At 44.5% G+C, this 20,333-nt stretch overlaps 1 protein-coding gene across 1 annotated transcript in view; it reads right to left on the reverse strand.

The window, feature by feature from the left end:
- Window positions 1–16,677: 16,677 nt before the first annotated feature.
- LOC147708875 (proto-oncogene c-Rel-like) overlaps window positions 16,678–20,333 on the reverse strand; it is a 167,209-nt gene continuing 163,553 nt past the window's right edge. The window contains exon 4 of the mRNA XM_086925793.1: window positions 16,678–16,830. Coding sequence (XP_086781919.1) covers window positions 16,678–16,830 — 153 coding nt within the window. The remainder of the gene's footprint in view (window positions 16,831–20,333) is intronic.

Below are 20,333 nucleotides of genomic sequence, written 5' to 3' on the forward strand. Positions count from 1 at the left end.
CATGCTTCGGAAAGGTAAGAAAAAGAACGTGCATTTGAGTTTGAAATGTCCGATCCTGCAGCAGCACACTTCCAAAGCCCACACATGACAATAACCCGATTCAAGGCCCCATTCACCCGTTTTTCAAAAAATAGATAACACTCCAACAAATTAAGGTTATAAAACTTTATTAACTTTTAACGATAATGAACAGAACAAAAACTAAAAACATTTAAACATTTATTAACACAAAAAGCAACAATGGTTAGAAGCTGTCTTTTGTGCGAATAGTCCCAAGGCAGCACAACGTGCAGAGTTCTGGACGGCACCCAGGTGATGTCGCCTGGGTGCCGCACTGGTTTAGGGATCCTACAATGCTGCTCCGAAAATTGGCGTGGGGCGTCCCGGGTGGGGCGGGGGGAGGCCTCGTCAGTAGCGGTCTGTTGTGCGAATAGTCCCAAGGCAGCACAACGTGCAGAGTTCTGGACGGCACCCAGGTGATGTCGCCTGGGTGCCGCACTGGTTTAGGGATCCTACAATGCAGCACAGAAAAACAGCGTGGGGCGTCCCGGGTGGTGCGGGGGGAGGCCTCGTCAGTAGCGGTCTGTGTCCAGTGTCACATGGCTGACACAACATGTACGACAGGCACCCAGGTGATGTCCAGTAAACTGCCGCACTGGTTTTGGTATCCTACAATGCTGCTCCGAAAATTGGCGTGCGGCGGCCCGGGGGGGGGGGGGGGGGGAGGCGGCGTGAACGGGTCTCCCCAGGTGGCGGCCATCTAGCTGAGTTGCGCTCGCTCTTGCGGCCACAGCGTCTCGCTCACCATGTTGTGGAGTTGCTCCCACTCTTGCAGTGCAGCGATAGGCGGCTGCCACATGGCTGTCAAAATGGCGGACGGCTCTTCGGTTTTGGGCCTGGTCCACTGAAATGGCCCTGGGACACCTTGGAAGTCGGACGCTTGCCTGCTAGGGCTTGGGCTCCATTCTCGAAAAGCGTCCCCTCAGCCGTGAAGATTGTATAAAAGTCTTGGGGGCCCCCGACTCCCGCAGGCTTCCGGTGGGGAGCGGCTGCCATGATTGCTCGCGGAATGACCACGACGGAGCCACGAGATGGTGGTGCTCTCATGCTGACGCCAGCTTCAGTCTGAATGATCCAGAAACAAGGTGGGGCTTTCATCGTTTGGGAAAAAAAAATGTTCTAAACCAATGAAAAGTGTTATTTTTAGGTCATATGACCAAGCCTTCCATCTTTAGGAAACCAAAAGTAAAATGAACCAATGAAAAGTTTTATAAACAAGTCACATGACCTGTTATGCGACATAGGGCTACAAAAAGCGTAGAAAATCCGTTGGCACGTGAGGCGGCGTCAGTAGCGGACCGATGTGCGAATAGGCCGAAGGCAGCACAACGCGCCGAGATCCGGATGGCACCGAGGTGGTGTCCAGCAAATTGCCGCACTGGTGTGGCCATCCTACAATGCTGCGCCGAAAGACGGCGTGTCCAGCTGAATTGCGGTCACTGTTGCGGTACAGTGACTCGAACGCGCCGAGATCCGGATGGCGCCGAGGTGGTGTCCAGCAAATTGCCGTACTGGTGTGGCCATCCTACAATGCTGCGCCGAAAGACGGCGTGTTCAGCTGAGTTCCGGTTACTCTTCCGGCACAGTGACTCGAACGCGCTGAGATCCGGATGGCACCGAGGTGGTGTCCAGCAAGTGGCTGCACTGGTGTGGCCATCCTACAATGCTGCGCCGGAAGTCGGCGTGGGGTGCCCCGTTGGCTTATGAGGTGATGTCAGTAGTGGACTGATGTGTCAATAGGTCGGAACCAGCACAAGGCGCCAAGATCCGAATGGCAAGTCCTGGATGTTGAGTGCCTCAGTTGAGATTTCTGAGAAGTGCTTGTAGAACTGTCTGAAGCTTATTTGCACCTGCTGCAGCTTCACTAGGTCCGGCGGAACTTGTTGCCTTTTCCTTTGTGCTTCTTTTCCTACAATGCGTTTCTTCTGAAGACACGACCAGGTCCCTGAATGTGTGCAGGGGGACGCTATTGAATGAATGAACGCGCCGAGATCTGGATGGCACCGAGGTGGTGTCCAGCAAATTGCCGCACTGGTGTGGCCATCCTACAATGCTGCGCCGAAAGTCGGCGTGGGGTGCCCCGTTGGTTTATGAGGTGATGTCAGTAGCGGACCGATGTGTGAATAGGTCGGAACCAGCACAAGGCGCCCTGCACTGTTGAGCCTTTTTCAATGTCTGTTTTTTGTTCTTTCCCCTCCATCAAAAACAAAACAAAAATACAAGGCGCCAAGATCCGAATGGCAAGTCCTGGATGTTGAGTGCCTCAGTTGAGAGTTCTGAGCAGTGCTTGTAAGACTGTCTGAAGCTTATTTGCACCTGCTGCAGCTTCACTAGGTCCGGCGGAACATTTTTCCTTTTCCTTTCTGCTTCTTTTCCTACAATGCGTTTCATCTGAAGACACGACCAGGTCCCTGAATGTGTGCAGGGGGACGCTATTGATTGAATGAAAATGGCGGCTTGACACAAAGCTGACTCAAGCGTTACTGTTGGTGCTATACAGACAAAAATTGGTTTTCAGTTTGTACATTCTTCAGGTTTTTTTTTCCATCCAAGTCTGATTGAGAGTTTGTAGAAAAATGGCTTCAGATTTTCCACATACTACTCTTCAACATTCTTCCTAAATGTAACAATGTGAAACTCACTAGGAGAACGGCTGTTTCTGTTTCCTTTCAAAATGCTGCCACCAATATTTTCTGAATAGAAGACACCATCTTGTAACATAAAGGGCCGAAAGGGGTTCTGGTCTGGCCGATGGTTGGTGGAGACATTTTGACTATATCTTGGACCTGCCCGGCCTCGCCCAAAATGGCGCCGGTATAAATGGGACTCGTAACTCTTTGCCCGCAAATGTATATCTAGAAAATGTTATTGTAAGTGGCCCTGTCGTATTTTAATTACAAAATGTACGTCCACCGATTCCGCAACTGTTAGACACCTTTGTTCTTGTCACCTAATGGCCCGCTCGTTACGTTCTTCTACAGTGTAAATGTCTCCTCATCATATACGATTTGAGTTTGCTCCGTGGCCGGCCCACGTGGTTATAGGCCCGTATTTGTATACTGACATTTTCACAATAAAGGTTTTTAAAACAAAACACGGTAGTAGTATTTTCATTTGTAAAGTTTTTACTTTTAGTGACTGTTTTCGAATCAGTAAAAGGCAAGTGAAATAAAGCAGTCCAATTACATGACGGATAAAAGGTATAATATGTAGGAACGCAGTAAAGATAAATGGTCAAGGGCAGTTGTGTTTTTCATGTCTGCAACATAAAGTGATCGATAAGAATCTGATAATCAGGCGTATCGGCGACTAAGACAGCAGGCCGAATCTCTTTTACTCAACGGCTCCGTCATGGAAGGAAGAAACGCCCTTTTTCTCGAAAAAGGAATATATTTTACTTGCAAGACAGTTGTAAATTTTCCGGGAAAGTACATTAGCCTGGAATATTATAACATATGTTTGAAAAAAAAATATTGTTCGAAAATAATAAAAACCGTAATTTTTAGGTCATAAGACCAAGCTTTTCATCATTAAATTAACAAAAGTAAAATGAACCAATGAAAAGTTTTATTAACAAGTCACATGACCTGTTATGCTTACGTTACGCGCTGCGCGCCGCGCCTCGGATCACTTCCGGGTGCGCTAACGCGGCGTGTCATAAAACGCATTACGCGACAACGTAGGTCAAGAATATAGTCTAAATGTCTCCACCAACCAGCGTTCAGAACACAACCCCTTTCAGCAGTCCAAAAAGTTCTGTTAAATGACAACAGAGGGGACAGGCAACAAGAACCATCAGTCAAAGAGGGGAGGGCAAGTTCTTCTCTTCCGGGTCATGTTGGGGCGCTACCGGAACTGATCGAATTGGTAGTCTACAGTGTTTCTGGATGTTTCAGACTAAAGCTGGCGTCAGCATGAGACCACTACCATCTCGTAGCTCCGTCGTGGCCATTCCACGAGCAATCATGGCAGCCGCTCCCCACCAGAAGCCTGCGGGAGTCGGAGGCCCCCAAGACTTTTGTAGAATCTTCACGGCTGAGGGGACGCTTTTCGAGAATGGGACCCAAGCCCTAGCAGACAAGCGTCCGAGTTCCAAGGTGTCCCAGGGCCATTTTAGTGGACCAGGCCCAAAACCGAAGAGCCGGCCGCCATTTTGAGAGTCCTGTGGCAGCCGCCTATCGCTGCACCGCAAGAGCGGGCGCATCTCAACTACATGGTGAGCGAGACGCTGTAGTCGCAAGAGCGGGCGGAAAACAGCTGAATGGCGGAAGAGGCACAGTGTAGCAAAAGCGGGCGGAATGGCAACTAAAACGATAAAGGGGCGCCCCACTACAGCTTGTCTTCAGGTCAAACGGATTGTGGGACAAGGTCCAGAATTGAAGAGTCATCAAAAGGCAAAAAGTACCGCCGGACCCCGGGAGCCGGCCGCCTATGTCGGGGGCGATCTCAGGCTACACCAGTGCTATAAGACTTGGGGAGGGTGTCGGAGCCAAGCGTCTTCTCCGAGTCCATGGCCATCACAGCGTCCCTCAGGGGCCTCCGTCAAGCTGTTTAGGAAGGTAACATATTACATTGTTTTCTAATGCAGTCAGGTCCACAAACGACACTCACTTACTTTGAGAATAGTGAAGCTGCAGTAGGTGGAAATAAGCTTCAGACAGTGTTACAAGCGCTGCTCAGAACTCTTAACTATGGCACCCAACATCTAGAACTTATGCTATTTGAGAATGGTAGTGACATCGAAGCATCTCAGGGACCAAAACCATTAACGTACTTTCACGTATGAAAATCTTACTTGGGGAGGGGGCAGGAGCGAAGCGCCCCCTCCCAGTCAGCGCCACCACACCGTATGTTGAAAATCTGAAGCCATCGTTCTACAAAGTCAACCAAACTTGGATTGAAAAATCTAGAAAAATGTACAAACTGAAAACCAGTTTTGGTCTGCATAGCATCAGTAGCAACGCTTGAGTCAGCTTTGTGTCAAGCCGCCATTTTGATTCAACAAAGCACAGGCATTGAAAAAGGCTGAAATTCAGAACTCTAAACTATGGCACCCAACATCCAGGAGCTTGCTATCCGGATCTTGGAGCCTTGTGCTGTTTTCGATCTATTCACACATCGGTCCACTACTGACATCATCTTATAAACCAACGTTATGTAAATAGTTTTTTAATAAAATGTTTTACCCTGTTTCTTTGCTGGTGTGTTGTCTATATTTTTAATATTTGCATAGGGTTTGTCATTATTTTGTGCGGGATGGGTGATGGAGCCGAGCTGTCTTGCAGCCCTCATGGTGTGGAGCTCAGTTCATCTCACTATTTTCGTATTTCTCAAGAAGGGTTGTTCCTAATATTTCTATTTTAGCGAGGTCAAAAAGAGATCCAATTAGTGGCCTACTGATTTTGCTCGATTACTTTTATTTTTTTTACACGATTTTTCACTATCTGCAAAGACTAAACAGAGTATTGCGACTTTGTGCTTGTTTGTAAATAGAGAATGATCCAAAGAGAACCAATTCTAAAACAGTAAATGCTTGGACAACAATCAATCAAATGGAGAGACAAGGAGGTACGACGGATTACAACGGAGGGGAGGGGGGGGGCAGCGTTCAAAGCACATCAGCGTGCATAAATACGAAAATGTTTTTATCTATCACGTACTTGACATTTTAAAGCTTTTCATATTTGCTATTAAAAAACCAATGAAATTCACAGAAAAAACCATAGGTTATAGTGGATATATAGTTAGGAATTTGCATTTACAAAACCTTGAAAATTCAATGAAAAAACCATAGGTTATAGGCCATATATAGTTAGGAATTAGCATTTACAAAACCTTATTTTACTCGCATAAAACCATTGAAATTCCATATATAGTTAGCTAACTATAAGCGCTAACTATATATCGCGCACCCGCAATCCACTGCTGATGATGTCACATATTACATCATTCATGACATGGTCAGTGACATCACTGATGACATCACTGATGACATCTCAAATGACATCACTGATGACAACTCAAATGATATCAATGATGACATCTCAAATGACATCACTGATGACAACTCAAATGACATCACTGATGACATCTCATTTGTCATCACTGATCACATCACTCATGTGATAATACAATGAACCTCTTCAGACTCTAATATAACCTTACATACACTCAGTATAAACAGACACTCACAGACTGTCACTCATCCATGGAGTTACTCACACACCTAGTCAGTCATGCAAAGAATCAATCACACCTCCATTTCCTCAACTATACAGTTATACACATCTTACTTATTCAAACATATAATAACACATATTTACTCTCTTATATAATCCCTGATACAAGCTCACAGTGATCGATACAGCCACTCACACATTCACTGGCTCTTATGTTCAGTTATTTATATATCTCAACTCTCACATGTATTGTGTTTTACATACGTACTTACTTGCACATGTAGCAATGAGAAATCCATTCACTCACCAACACACCCATGCACAGTCAACCGCCCATATAGCTGTTTCCACGTGCACTTTTGAAACCATACATCTAGTGAATCAACTGCTCACACATCTATGCACAGAGTCACGCACCTCCCAGCCACCCACACACACACTCAGCCTCCCATTCAAATATTTGGGCAACCAATCAATAACCCATATGGCCACTCTTATAGCTACTGATCAACACATGCAGCAGCTTACACAACAACAAACATACTGATGCACGAATTAAGACAGTTTACTCACTAACCCATGTACTCAGTGAGACACATTTAATCACTCACTCATACAGTCAGTCATGCACCTACTAAATTCTTCATCCAGACACTTATACATCCACTCATTCTTCAATATGTGAAACATATTTAAACTTTACAGACACATACAATCACTGGATGTTGTGATCAGTGATGTCATCAGTGATGTCACTGACCATGTCATGAATGATGTAATATGTGACATCATCAGCAGTGGATTGCGGGTGCGCGATATATAGTTAGCGCTTATAGTTAGCTAACTATATATGGAATTTCAATGGTTTTATGCGAGTAAAATAAGGTTTTGTAAATGCTAATTCCTAACTATATATGGCCTATAACCTATGGTTTTTTCATTGAATTTTCAAGGTTTTGTAAATGCAAATTCCTAACTATATATCCACTATAACCTATGGTTTTTTCTGTGAATATATATATATATATATACATATATATATACACACACACACACACACACCGACACACACAGAGACACACAGCACGAGTGAGTGCTCTAATTGACTAGCTGCAACAAGAAAAGAAATGTAGCAGTGGCCATTAAAGGACTCGGGGCTGAAAAGTCTAAATAAAATATATATATTGGGGCAGAGTAGGGACATCCTGCTCCTTTAGCCATTGTGGGGTTGCAGGATGGGGGTCCAGAAGGACCCTTGTCCGGGGCCAAAAGTAAAAAACAAAGTGTGTTTTATTGGCTGCAATCCCATGTTTCTCCCACGGAATCACAGTAAAAAAAGAAAAATTGGCGGCCAACATAGCTTTTTTATTGTTAATTTCTCCAGGGATAGGTGAGGTCCTGGGAGTTCAAGCCATATTTTTTTCATGAAAAGGGAGACGGGCATGGATGGGGCTTTCCCTCTCCCAGCACATTTCAGCTATGGGGACACCATCTCCCGGGGCCTGACGCATTTTAATTTGTGGGTGCCCAGGAAGGGCAAAAAGTATACACCACTGTTCTGTGTTTATGGACTTTTATGCTCAGAAAAACACCTCATGTTTACCAGGCCCTGGCAGAAATATCTCTCTGGGTTTTGCAGTCATATGCTCTGCCACTGAGCTATATCCCCTCCTCTATGGGTTTTGAGTGCAGAAATGGTCAATTATCAGGTTATGGTCCAAACAACATCAAAGCCCAATATCACCTCATGAAAGTTGAATGATGCAATTGCTCTTTGAAAACACTCCTCCATAGGTATAAATGATGCAGTAGCAATCCAGTGACTTGCCCACTAATATTCTGTGAGAAAAGTAGTGGTTTAACATGGAATTCCTATAGGAGCCTTTTGGGATGCCTTCCCTTCAAGGGAAAAGCAGAAGAAATACATTCTGAGAGTCAGTATAACCTTTCTGCCAGTAAACAGAATACTTGACACCAAATGCAATTTAAGGACAGAGTATGTAAAACATTGGACATCCAATATAATCTATTGACATAATTTCATAAATGAACTGCTTTGTCTTTAAGTGGACTTAAACGTCTTTGTGCATTCCATATGTGTGAAGAGTCAGAAATACATAAGCATTGTAGACCGAAACTAACTAGATAGATAGATAATCTGGTAATTTGATTCATGTGACAAAGTAGAATCTCTTAGTATTAGATTATCCTGTCACATGCATCATACCGTCCAGCTCAGGGCGCTGACCCTCACACAGCAAGAAAGTGAGGATCACTCTCCTGTTTACTAATCACAGCACCACAACCTTGAGCCGTGCAACTGATCTGACTGGAGCGGTGGTCCAGCAATAGCCTAGCAACAGACACACTGTCTGCCTGATTCTAATGCCTATCGAAAATACCTAATATGATATACACAGTTTTCCCATGCAAGTAATGTTTCTTTCTACATTCTTGCATCATCAAACCCGGAGCTATCTCAAAAATATCCGCTAGATCTTTAAAATGCAACATGAAAAACTGAATTTCAGTAAAAAACTCAGATACACACGTTTGTCTTATTAGGATTGCATTTCTGCAAATTTCCTACAACTCATTTATATCATAATCTCTCCTTCCCCTGAAAGGCATACCCAAGCAACCTAACAATACCTAATCTCCTCTAGCTCATATATTAATCCCACAAACCATGTGTATGAATTTAGCCGCTAATGATCACAACTAACTTCTATTAATTTAATCCACACCAAAGAAACTAGAGTAAATGCAAGGAATGATTTGCTTGGGCACACAAGACTACTCTCAATAGCTGACAATAACCAATAGTACTGGACTATCCACTAACCTTGGTTTCCGGAGAAGCATGCTGCCAGGCATAAACCATTTCAACACCTAGGGCCAGATGTAGGTAAATTTTTTTTTTCCGACCTCTTAAATACCGAGTCATACCGACTCGGTATTTCAGAGGTCGGAAAATAAAAGTACCGAGATGTAGGTAAATGCAGATGTGCAATTACCGAATCGGAAACAGTCGGTATTTTCCGATGCGGGAAATACCGACCAGTTAATGCCCATTCATTCCTATGGGCTTTGAAGCCCATAGGATTGATTGGGCATTTACCGGTCGGTATTTACCACATCGGAAAATACCGACTGTCACAAGGGTGCAGGGGGTGTCACTTTGACACCCTCTGGCACCCCCAAAAGAGGCTTGGGTGCCATGTGGCAGGCATACCTGCCCTAAGGGCAGGTCTGCCTGTCATATGGCATAGGTGTGCATGCACACCAGAAACGGTATTTTACCATCAAGTAGTATTTGATGGTAAAATACCGGTTTTGTACTGCTTGTGGGACTCAGAAGAGTCCCACCTACATACCAATTTACCGGAATCCGTAATGATACCGACTCGGTATTTTACATACTCGGTAAATTTACCTATCGGTAAATTTACCGAGTCTGTAAAATACAGGGACCTACATGTCAAATTGCTCTTACCGGTCGGTAACGGCCGAATTCGGCCGTTACCACCCGGTAAACGCCTACCTACATCTGGCCCCTAGTCAGGTAGTAAGTGCAATAGAATTGCAATTATAATGTAATACAATCAACCTTGAATAGAGATCATTGTGAGACAACCTTAGAATTGCGCTTATTGGGGGAGAGGGGGTGTTGTAATATGGGCATATGGTGCTCAGCTAGACATACTTTCCTAAATATGTTGAGATTCACAGATTCATCCTGTCCATCTAGGGAATTTCAATGACAGTGCATACAACTGTGTATCTGCAGCATGCACATCCAGATATTTGAGTAGGAATTTGCTCAATTAAGAACTCTGCAACAGGACAAACCATGCAAGCAGAGATAGGTCAGATCATGTACCACACCAACTACAAAAACTCCAGTCTCAATAGTGCAAATTACTATAATTTTGTTTGCCACAGGGTGTCGTGCTGCTGTACTAACGCTACATGCGATGCTTTGTAAACCTAATATAAAAGTAGAAGCAATTGAGTATACATTATCAGTCATCATTTTAACAAAAGAAAGGCATTTGACTAGAATACAAAACCAATTGTGCACTTTGCAACTGTTGATGTAACCAATATTGGTTCCACTACATCACTCTCTCCAGAATCGGATTCTCCTCTCCAATCTGACAACGTATAAAACACTTAGCCCTTCTACCGCCATCCTACCAGCTACTCTCTAGCTGCCAAGTTTGCCCCAGTAATGGGCCATAGACTTCAGAGAGGCGCCTGGCCATCTCAGATGAGAAGTACTCATCCTGGGACCCACCCCCTCAGTCTGGGATGACTTCGGCGGCACGCTGCATTGGGAACCCTCCTCCACGAGACATGCATGTAACCTCTGCATCATATTGGACTCCTCGCTCACAATGAACCACCAGATCAACACTGTATCTTCATCTTGCTTCCACATGCTCCACCTGTTCCGAAAGACATTTAGATGGATCTCCACAGAATCCAGAAACACAGTCACTCAAGCACTCATCACCAGCAGATTAGACTATGGCAACGCACTCTGCGCCGGCGGCACCCAGAAACTCCTCAGGAAACTACAGAACGTTCAGAACTCCGCAGCCAGACTGGTCCTCAACATCCCCCGCCGCAGCCACATCACCGAACATCTTCGAGAACTCCAGTAGCTCCCAGTCTACAAGAGAATCCCCTTCGAGCTCCTCACACATGCCTACAAAGCTCTCAACGACCCAGGACAGCACATTTGAACCACCGCCTCTCATTCTAAGTACCCACCAGACAGCTTTGCTCCACCCAACTGGTCCTGGCCACCACCCCACAAATCCACAAGACCAGAACTGGAGGAAGAGCATTCTCCCACCGAGCAGCCAAGACCTGGAACACCCTGCCTCTCCACCTCAGGCAATCCCCATCGCTGACCCAATTCAAAAAGGATCTCAAGACCTGGCTCTTCGAATTAACCCCTGCGCCCAGACGGATCAGCAGTCACCCACCCCAGCGCCTTGAGACCCATATGGGAGAGTAGCCTCGCTATATAAACTCCTGATTAATGGATTGAGAAGCACATTGCTCCGCTGCACTGCATATGTGAGTCTTGCCTTGACACCGGTGGACAGGGAGCATCTGGAAAGAGAGGTCTCCATAGAGGAGCTCAGATAAGCTCTTAGACAATTACAATCAGGTGAAACCCCAGGCCATAATAGGTTCCCAGAGGAATTCTTTAAGGTGTTCCGGCCCCATCTGCCACAGCCTTTGAGGGTAGTGTTCACTGAGACTGTTTGGGGAGAGGCTCTTCCATGGGACCTTCGCACTGCAGAGAGAGTGTTGTCATCTCCGAACCAGTGCTCCCCAGTGACCATTGTACTTCTTACCACCCTATCTCCCTCTTTAATGTTGAAACAAAAATGTGGACAAAAGCTCTTGTCAAATGGCTGGCGGGAGTGATTTCGACTTTGGTCCACCCAGACCAATCCAGGTTCGTGACCCACCGGGCCTCTTGACACACCATCTGGAGGGACACCATGCCAATGCGTTTACTGACATGTTGGCCTGGAGCCCATGCGCTTCTCCTAGCAGATTTCCATAACATCTTCAGCTCGGTGGGATAAGATTATCTAGTTGCCCTCCCGACCAAGATGAATTTAGGCCCAAAATGTATTGGTCGGGTCCAACGGATGTATACAGATCCGATGAAGCAAGTAAAGATAGGAAACTCAATATCAGGCGTGTTCTCAGTACAACGGGGTAGCCACTAGAGTTGCCCGCTGTCCCCGCTCCTCTTCGTGGTGGCAATAAAGTCCCTGCACCAATGGCTATGAGTGCATGCCCTGTTGTGGGTTTTTTAGTGGGCCATGGAGACAGCGGACAGACCAGTGTGGCCCTACATACATATAATCTGATATTCCTTGCTGAGCCCCAGAACCCGGATTACATGCAATGAACCTAAAAAAAACCTTTATAATGGCTGTGGTTATGCTAATAATTTGGCACTAATCTGTCACTCTTGGACCTACACTGCACATCCCGTTAGTATTATCAGCCTCTAAATAGCCAGGATTGAGAGTATCAGTTGCATGAAAATTCTTCCAAATAATAGATAATTCTTAAGAAATGGTTAAACATTTGTTTTGTACTTGAATTACCTTTTACTGTAGACCCCTGAGGATCTCAACGCTACCCTGAACGTAGAGGGGCCGCAATAGCCCTTTTCATGGTCATTTGACCGCAGTAAGGTGAAATGCAGATATTGTTGCACACCGTTGCCACGTACCATTGAAGTGCTTGTTTACCATAAATGTTCCAATATCTTATATGTTTTTTTCTCCTCATAGCATCATTCTGAAAAGTAATTCTACCTGATCTTTAACTTGGTGGTTAAAACTGCAAGAGACTAAGGTAATGACTCTTCACCAACTGGTAATGACTCTTCACTAACTATATCACCAGCATCGTAGCTTGGAATATTAATGAAGGTGTTCACTGTTGACTTTGCATCTTTGGTACCACCACGTCATTACACTGATACATTTCCTTAGTTTGCGTTTGGAGCTAAAGGGACTCAGTATATTATTTGGAAAGAAGATATGAGCTTCTATGAAAATCATTGTTTATATTAAATAACAAAACATCATTTTCCAGAACAACTTGCTCATTCAATGACACAAGAAGGCCGATCCAAAAAAAGAAGCTTGCACTTACCATATTTTTAACTGAGACCTGTGGCTATGTTTACGCCTTCTAAAGCCACCGAATGGTAAAATCAAATGCATTTTTATTTGCAAGTTGGCCCTCTACATATGTATTGCAGGTAACTTGAAAACATAACTGGATTTTAAGGTTTAGAGTTTCGAACAAGTCCATATGGCCTACTGTCATCAATAAACAAACTATTCACATGAGATGTTTCTTTGACAGGGTCATTGTCAGCCGCTTAAATAAATGGAATTCGCAGGACTAAAACAAAGCCAGGTGTACATTCAAATAGGCCACTGACAGCAAGGTAAGGAAAACCAGGATATAGTTTTTTAGGTCTCGGCCTGATCCAGCGCATGCGCTGGTCTCGGCCGAGACATTTTGGGGCTCTCAGAAATGCTACTTTGCCGGCGATCAGCTTGCTAGAACGGGCACAAGAGCGCGCGCACATGCGCGTTATAGCAAGCTGATCGCCGGCAAGGTAGCACTTGCGGTGACGCGTGCGTGCACCACGCGCGTCACCACTCGCCTCTTTTTTTATTTCATTTCGCGTGTTCGCCAGTTCCTGGGCCAATGCTTGTTTTTATTAGTGCTGTGTTCGCCAGTTTCTGGGCCAATGCTTGTTTCTATCCTGGTTAACGTTTCGCAAGTCATAGAAACCTTTACATTTGTCTACTTGGAGAGAACTCTGAATAGATCTAGAAATGTCAACGTTTGAAAGTTGCAGCGTGTGCCACCCACTGGCTTCCGCTTTTCACAAAAATAGATGTTAATGGTGGTCTAAAGTCAGTTCCGAAGCTATGACTGCCTATTATTCCCAGCGGCCAATCAAAAGCTGGAAAATAGCCAGGCCAGTGGTCAGGGCAATACATGTCACAACATTTATCGATTACTATGAGAACAGCTGTGCGTGAATACCAGGCTGCTCGCAGAAGCAGGTTTGGCTGCGAGCCATACGATAACCCCTGGTTCCAGTTTAAAATAAGGATCCGCTTTGCTTTTATTTTCTGCTGGTGGGTTGCTGTCTGCCCGTCATGAGTCCGTCCCATGCCGTCTGGGCACCTTTATTACAGTCTGAGCGGCCCAGACTGTCATAAAGCTTTGCAGCATAATCTCGCCCTTGTGTCTCAAAGCAAATATCCTATTGATTACTGAGACCGGCTGTATTCAGCACTTTTCAAACGTCAACCAATGAACACCAACCATGGTCTGTGCACTGTTAGAGATAGAGCTGACGGCTTAGTAGATTTATGCAAATTTTATATTAAATACAGACACATAAATTCAGTGTGCTTCCTTGTTCTTGATATAAGACTGCATACTCCATGTGGGCTGCTTTTTTCCATTGTGTCAGTTGATTTATTTTTGAATAAGAATCAACCCAGAGGCTGCAGGGCAGCATCACGCTGCAAAAGTTGCAACTTAAAAAATACTATAATCGTGTTGGTTGTGTGGGTTTTTTATATATAACGTTTTAAAAATGTTTTTTATATTTTATTTTTTTGTGGCTTGAGTCTGAAGTGGGCTCGGGATCCGCCTCATCAGTGTAGCGTCATATGGCCCTGTAGCTGTAAATGTAGGATGTGGCCAACGTTTCATAAAGGGCAGAATGTGTTAACCTATTGGGAGTTTATGTAATGTATCAGTGATATGCAGGAGGTTAACATGCTTTTATGTAAAAAAAATTTTATTTTTCCTGCCTATTTATTTAGCAGACGGCCGTGTCGTTATGTATACAACAAAAAACAGCTCATTGAAGGGTCGAATAGGCTGGAAGATAGCGTTCTTTTGTTATAAGTAGGTATGTTTGCAGTGATTTAATGTGATGTATCTAATTGGAAGCATGTTACATGTAGGTAAAATAATTAGAGTTTACTATAAACTCAATCTTCGGGAAATCTTTTTAGTTCGTTGAAATTAGAAGCCAGCACAACCGAATGGCATATGATTTTAGAAACATTTTCCCTTCGTAGTGTCTGTTTAAACGTCGGTCGATGGTCTGTGCTCGAATGTCATTACCGTCTCGTGGCTGCTGGGGGACCGGTGAAGGCAGTTGCTCAGTCCACTTCAGTACGACTACTGTCAGAAATTGACAGCACATTGAACAGCGTGGGCTGAAATGGCAATGACTGTATGAGCTTCAACGCTATCTTTCTGGGAGACCCACCTCAGCATACTTCATTTCATTCTCGCTGACTGTGTGTAGATTTACTGGTGGTGCATGCATTTGAGGCATTTTTTATTTATTTTACTATTATGCCACCTGACCTAAATGCACCACGCACTGATACTAGGTGGCAAGGCGTGTTTAAGAAGTCTGCGTAAATAATCCAGTGGCACATGAGACTGATTTGATATTACGCACTGATATGAGTGGTATAATGGAGTATCTTGAGTTGGTATTTTTATCATTCAGAGTGATTACTCATGGAGTTGCTTAAAATACTGACCCGAGGTCCAGCTTTGGGAAAACCTAGAAGTCTTTGAAGACTTGCTCAAAAGCTATTAAAATTGAGAGGAAGGACCGGGGAAAGTTGCCACCAGAATACGAATTGGTTAGATAGGTAATGTTGACACTAAAAATCAGTTAAGTTGGCAGCTGTGATTGTGACATTATAGGAAACCACACGTTTGAAAAACAATGTCTTGCTTTTATGGAGTTCGATTAATTTCTATATGCAATGTTTCTACAAGACATACAATTAAATGCGTGTTGATTCATCATAATTTTGAGATATGTTAGTCCCTTACACATGGCAATCCATGGTGTCCAGGGGACGCGGAATGATACACCAAAGCCTGTAATTGTATATGACAAGAGTAATTCTCTTCTGGTTGTGACATGATGCTAACTTCCTTGGGCTTTGGCATTCGGAGATATGCAGCAGTCTTGCTAACTGAGACATTGTGATGACAATTCTCTGTGCACATACAAGAGGTGTGAGCACCAGGTTCAATGTCAGGACATCCTGAAGCTAGAGTGGGGGGTTTCAAGTCAAGTCAAAGATTTATTGCATAATTAATTAAATTTATTACAAATTCACATGATAAATTAACAAAGCAAATTGCTAACATTTCTTAAATTGCTACTTCTCAAGATTAAAATGACCTTAAAAGTGATACAAATTAAAAAGCAATAGGAGGAGCTTCCTCTGACATTAATCAGTCTATCTCCGGGTCTCTTTTTCTTTTCCCAGTATGGGACCCTGGAGTTAAGGTTTCCCTGATAGGCTTTCGTCACGATGTTCCCCCTGCTCACATTCTCTTAGAGTGGTGGGTTTCGCCCTAGCTGCATAGGCTACAGCAAGCTCTCATGGGCAGATGAAGAACAAGCCTTTGCAATGCAATAGTTCTCGCATTATTAAAGTTTGAGGTATTGGTGTTGCATTATTTAGCAATGCCAATATCTCAAACTTTAATAATGCGAGACCTATTGCATTGCAAATGCTTGTCCTTAGAACCTACCACAAAGAAAGGTCGTCAGAGGCTTGCATCCGCTTCAAATCTAAATAGCCAACATGTAGACTTATGCTACACCTATTTCTGATTTACAGCGACGGCTATGTTCTTGTGACAATAATATGCTAACATGCCTCTTTCGTTGCACATATTTTCACACGTCCATTTTAATTCAGGTCTGCAAAGGAATGCAGTTCAAGTACATTAATTTCAAGCAGATCAGTGCCAGTGCATACATCGGAATGTCATGCAATACTTAAGGATGTGTTTTATATTTCGGCACTTACGCTAAAACTCTTCTTTCTGGTCCAAAATCCGCCTCGTAGTAGCCTTCTTTGCAGTCTTTTCCAACAAGGTCGTGGGGGTGGGGCTTGCACGGCTCATTCTTGGTCACTAAGCTCACACGCACTTTCCCTTTCCCTGCATAGTTCATGATCTGCAAAGACAGAATCAACCGTAAAATAATGACCGTAGGCACAAGCAAACGCTAGTATGAAAACGTGTTGAGCTCACAATAACTAGGGGTCACCCTTGATTCACCAATTGGGTGAGGAATGGGATGGGCTGGGGCACAAGTAGCACTCTTGAAAGTATGGGCAAGGCCGTCTATCCCTTCAAATTATAAACATCAATGACAAGCGTGTGTAAAGTACTAAAGGTTATAAACGTAAATCATGATTTACAAAATATGACACATTATATACGATTTAAAAAAAAATATTTTCTCCACAATTCCATGGACCTTTTTTCTTTCTTTCCCAGGTTACTTGTGCTGCAGCATTTCTTTACACAGCGGGTCACCCAATATTTTGTCCTGAGGGCATTTGAGCCCAGATTTTTTTCAAGGATGAACATCATTTTATAAAAGTAATCATTAAAAGAAAACATAGTGGGTGAGGAATCAAAAGGTTCTTAGGTAGAGTAGAATTCAAAACACTGATGGGAAACAGCAAACATGAAACATACAGAAAATACATCAAAGCAGGGGCTAGAATAATTGGTGGAAGTGTTTTCCAAGGCTGTCCATTTCGAATGTATATACAGAAGAAAAGCAACATCCTTGGAAGGTGCTTAAGGTAAACGGCCGAAAGGCAAATAGGAGGAAGGAAAGTCATCAAGAGGGAATAAAAGTCAGTATGAGGGGGGACGTACTCTACCGCACCTGATGGACACGACTACCCAAAGCTTGGCTTCTGCACCCTCTAAATCCCGAATAATCCTGGCCTGTGGGAGACCCTGAGACCATATACGACACCCACGCCTTGCAGCCAAAGGGGACTGCATTGGCACGGGGAAAATAAGATGAGGAATGACCGGAGCAGAACCTTGATACACTGGGCTGTGGCTGTCACCAAATCTACGAAAGCACCACAGGATGAATGGGTGGAGCCCTAGTTGGGCAGACGTGGTCCCAGCAGAGGATGCAGAAGGGGGAGAGCTGCCGACTGGACACCTGCCATACTGGACACTGTGGACCTCTTCCCCCCTGAAGATTGGATCAGGCGCCATAGGGCCTGGAGTCTGACGTGGAGGTGAGAGGCCAGAGTTGGGAAGACAGGCAGGTGGCAGCCGCTGGTAGCACAGGAGGAGGCATTGATCTGCAATGGAGCCCAAAGCACAGCCTGAATGGACCAGGCTCACTGTACTTCATCTAACACCCCACCACTACTGCTACTCCCCACATCATCAGTGGAGTATGGAAGCATGAGGCCCAGCACGGCCCTCTTTAGCTTCCTCTTCTCCCCTCCCTCTGAGCTTCGAAGGGGACTTCAGAGATTTCGCCTTGCATGGCCCAGCCATCTGGCTTGAGCCAATAATGTGCGGGCGACCGGGACAGAGGAAGCCGGTTCGGAGGAGACAGCCCCTGGCTTGCCTGGAAGAAGAATTTAGGAACTTGGATGGAAAGACTGACTGGGAGGAGTTATTGCTGCAATGAGGAACTCATCACTTGCAAAACAGCAAACAACTCGAAATCCCTCTCTATGGGATGTAAATTGCTATGCAGGGAGATGACCTGCAGGATAAATACAGAATCCACACAACAAAGGAGAAAGATTCTTGGTGGTCGGCAAGAAATGACCTGAGCAGCAGCCAGGCGGACTAAAGAGCTTAAGGTACTGATAAACACAGTGCTATCAGGCTTCCAGGGTGTGTCGGATAGCTTGTGCCACCCGAGGTCATTGAAGCAGGCAGGTCAGGTGCCTGATCACCTAAAATATCAACGTTGAAAATACAAGCAGCACTTTACACATCTGGAAGACACCTGCGCAGGTGGCGGAATAAAGGCAAAAGAGTAAGCAGATTTCCTCCCAAATAAGCAAGATGGGCAAGTATTCCAAAATGATTCCCCCAAAAACTGGGGTGACAGACACGTTGGTGGAGAACCACAGGACCAGAGTCAGTGCATGCTGGCAACTTCAATGATCCTGTAGCCCATACAAAACTTGAAGCAGGCTCTGGAGATTAAAATAAGTAAGGTGGGGAAGGAGATCACTCTTTTGAGGCAGGATCTCGGAAACAAATGGATGGAGTGACAGAAGCGCAGGACTGGGTCAGTGAGCTGGAGGAAACTATCAGGGAACTTAAAACCACAACTGAAGGCGACTTCCAGCAAATTATTAGTTAGAGATTAAGATAGCGCAGGCATCACAATAATTTGCAGTTTCTTGGCTTCCCTGACTCTTTCCTCGAAATTTTTCTGAAGGGTCTTTGGCCAGTGGACAGGCTTTCCCTGCGCTTTCTAGTGGAAAGAGCACACGATCTCTCAACATAAAGCCACCCAATGGGGATGATTTACGCCTCCTGATTGTTAGATTCTTGGAACATAGAGACAGAGATCTAGTGTTAAAGACATAACAGGAAGAACTATTGATTGATCCACAAAAAAATCTTTTTCTTTTCCTGATCACCCCAGGCTGGTCTAAACACAATGAAAATTGTTCGAATGTGTCAAACAAAAAACATGAGAGCGATAGGTTTGAAATACACCCTACTCTACCCAGGCAAACTAAAAGTCATTTTTCAAGGCAACTCCTTTTTCTTTTGAGACCCCTCACCCCGCCAGGCCCTGGGTTGAAGAAAGAGACACAGACCCCAGGAGCAACGAGCAAACCGGTCCCCAAAGACAAGCATACCCTAAAGAACAAAGACCTCAGCAAAGACCAAGACCTTGCCGGTGGAGTAAGGTAACATTATGACTCCCATCAGAAGAAGAAGGTGGAATAGACTTGGGGCGGGGAGACATTATGATCAATGGCAGGGCCCACAGAGAAAATATGAAGATGCAGATGAGGGGGATGGAGCATGAGGGTGAGAACAATCCACTGTATACACATCGGGCCTTAGCCGCAAGGATAAACTATACAAAGTTACCCTTAGTTAAGCCCCTCAAGGAGCAGCTAACCTCCAAATAGTGAGTGTAATTAAGCTGATGTGAGCTACTCTGCCCAAAATGGCACCATCACAGACAGAAATAGGGCTGGCACAACAAATGTCATGGAGGGTGTTTGCTTGTGCTACAAATCTCGTTGTTGTCTTCATATTAAAAGTGAAAAATGTATAAGGGCGACAGATGCTTCAAAATTGGAAGTATGGGGTGGGAATATTATTAGGTTGAACTCATTTGTTTTTATTTGTGTTGAAATGTTAGATACACCATTGGCATGATCATACTAGGCACTCGGACTGGTGCAAAATGGGCCACCCCTCCATGCTACACAACATAATACAAAACAATATCACGTTAAATCTTGGACTGTGAAGGGCCTTAATGATAAATTTAAGAGAGAGGCAGTCATGCACTATGTGAAGAGATACTACCCAGATATACTACTCTTCCAAGGAACCCATCTCTTGGGTACAAATTGTGGCTTATTTGCTGCTTGGATACACCAGGATGTAACACTCAGGTTTCATCCATGGCTCCTAGGGGTAGCGATC

This window comes from Lissotriton vulgaris, chromosome 6 (assembly GCF_964263255.1).
Source record: "Lissotriton vulgaris chromosome 6, aLisVul1.2, whole genome shotgun sequence".
NCBI classification, from domain to species: domain Eukaryota; kingdom Metazoa; phylum Chordata; class Amphibia; order Caudata; family Salamandridae; genus Lissotriton; species Lissotriton vulgaris.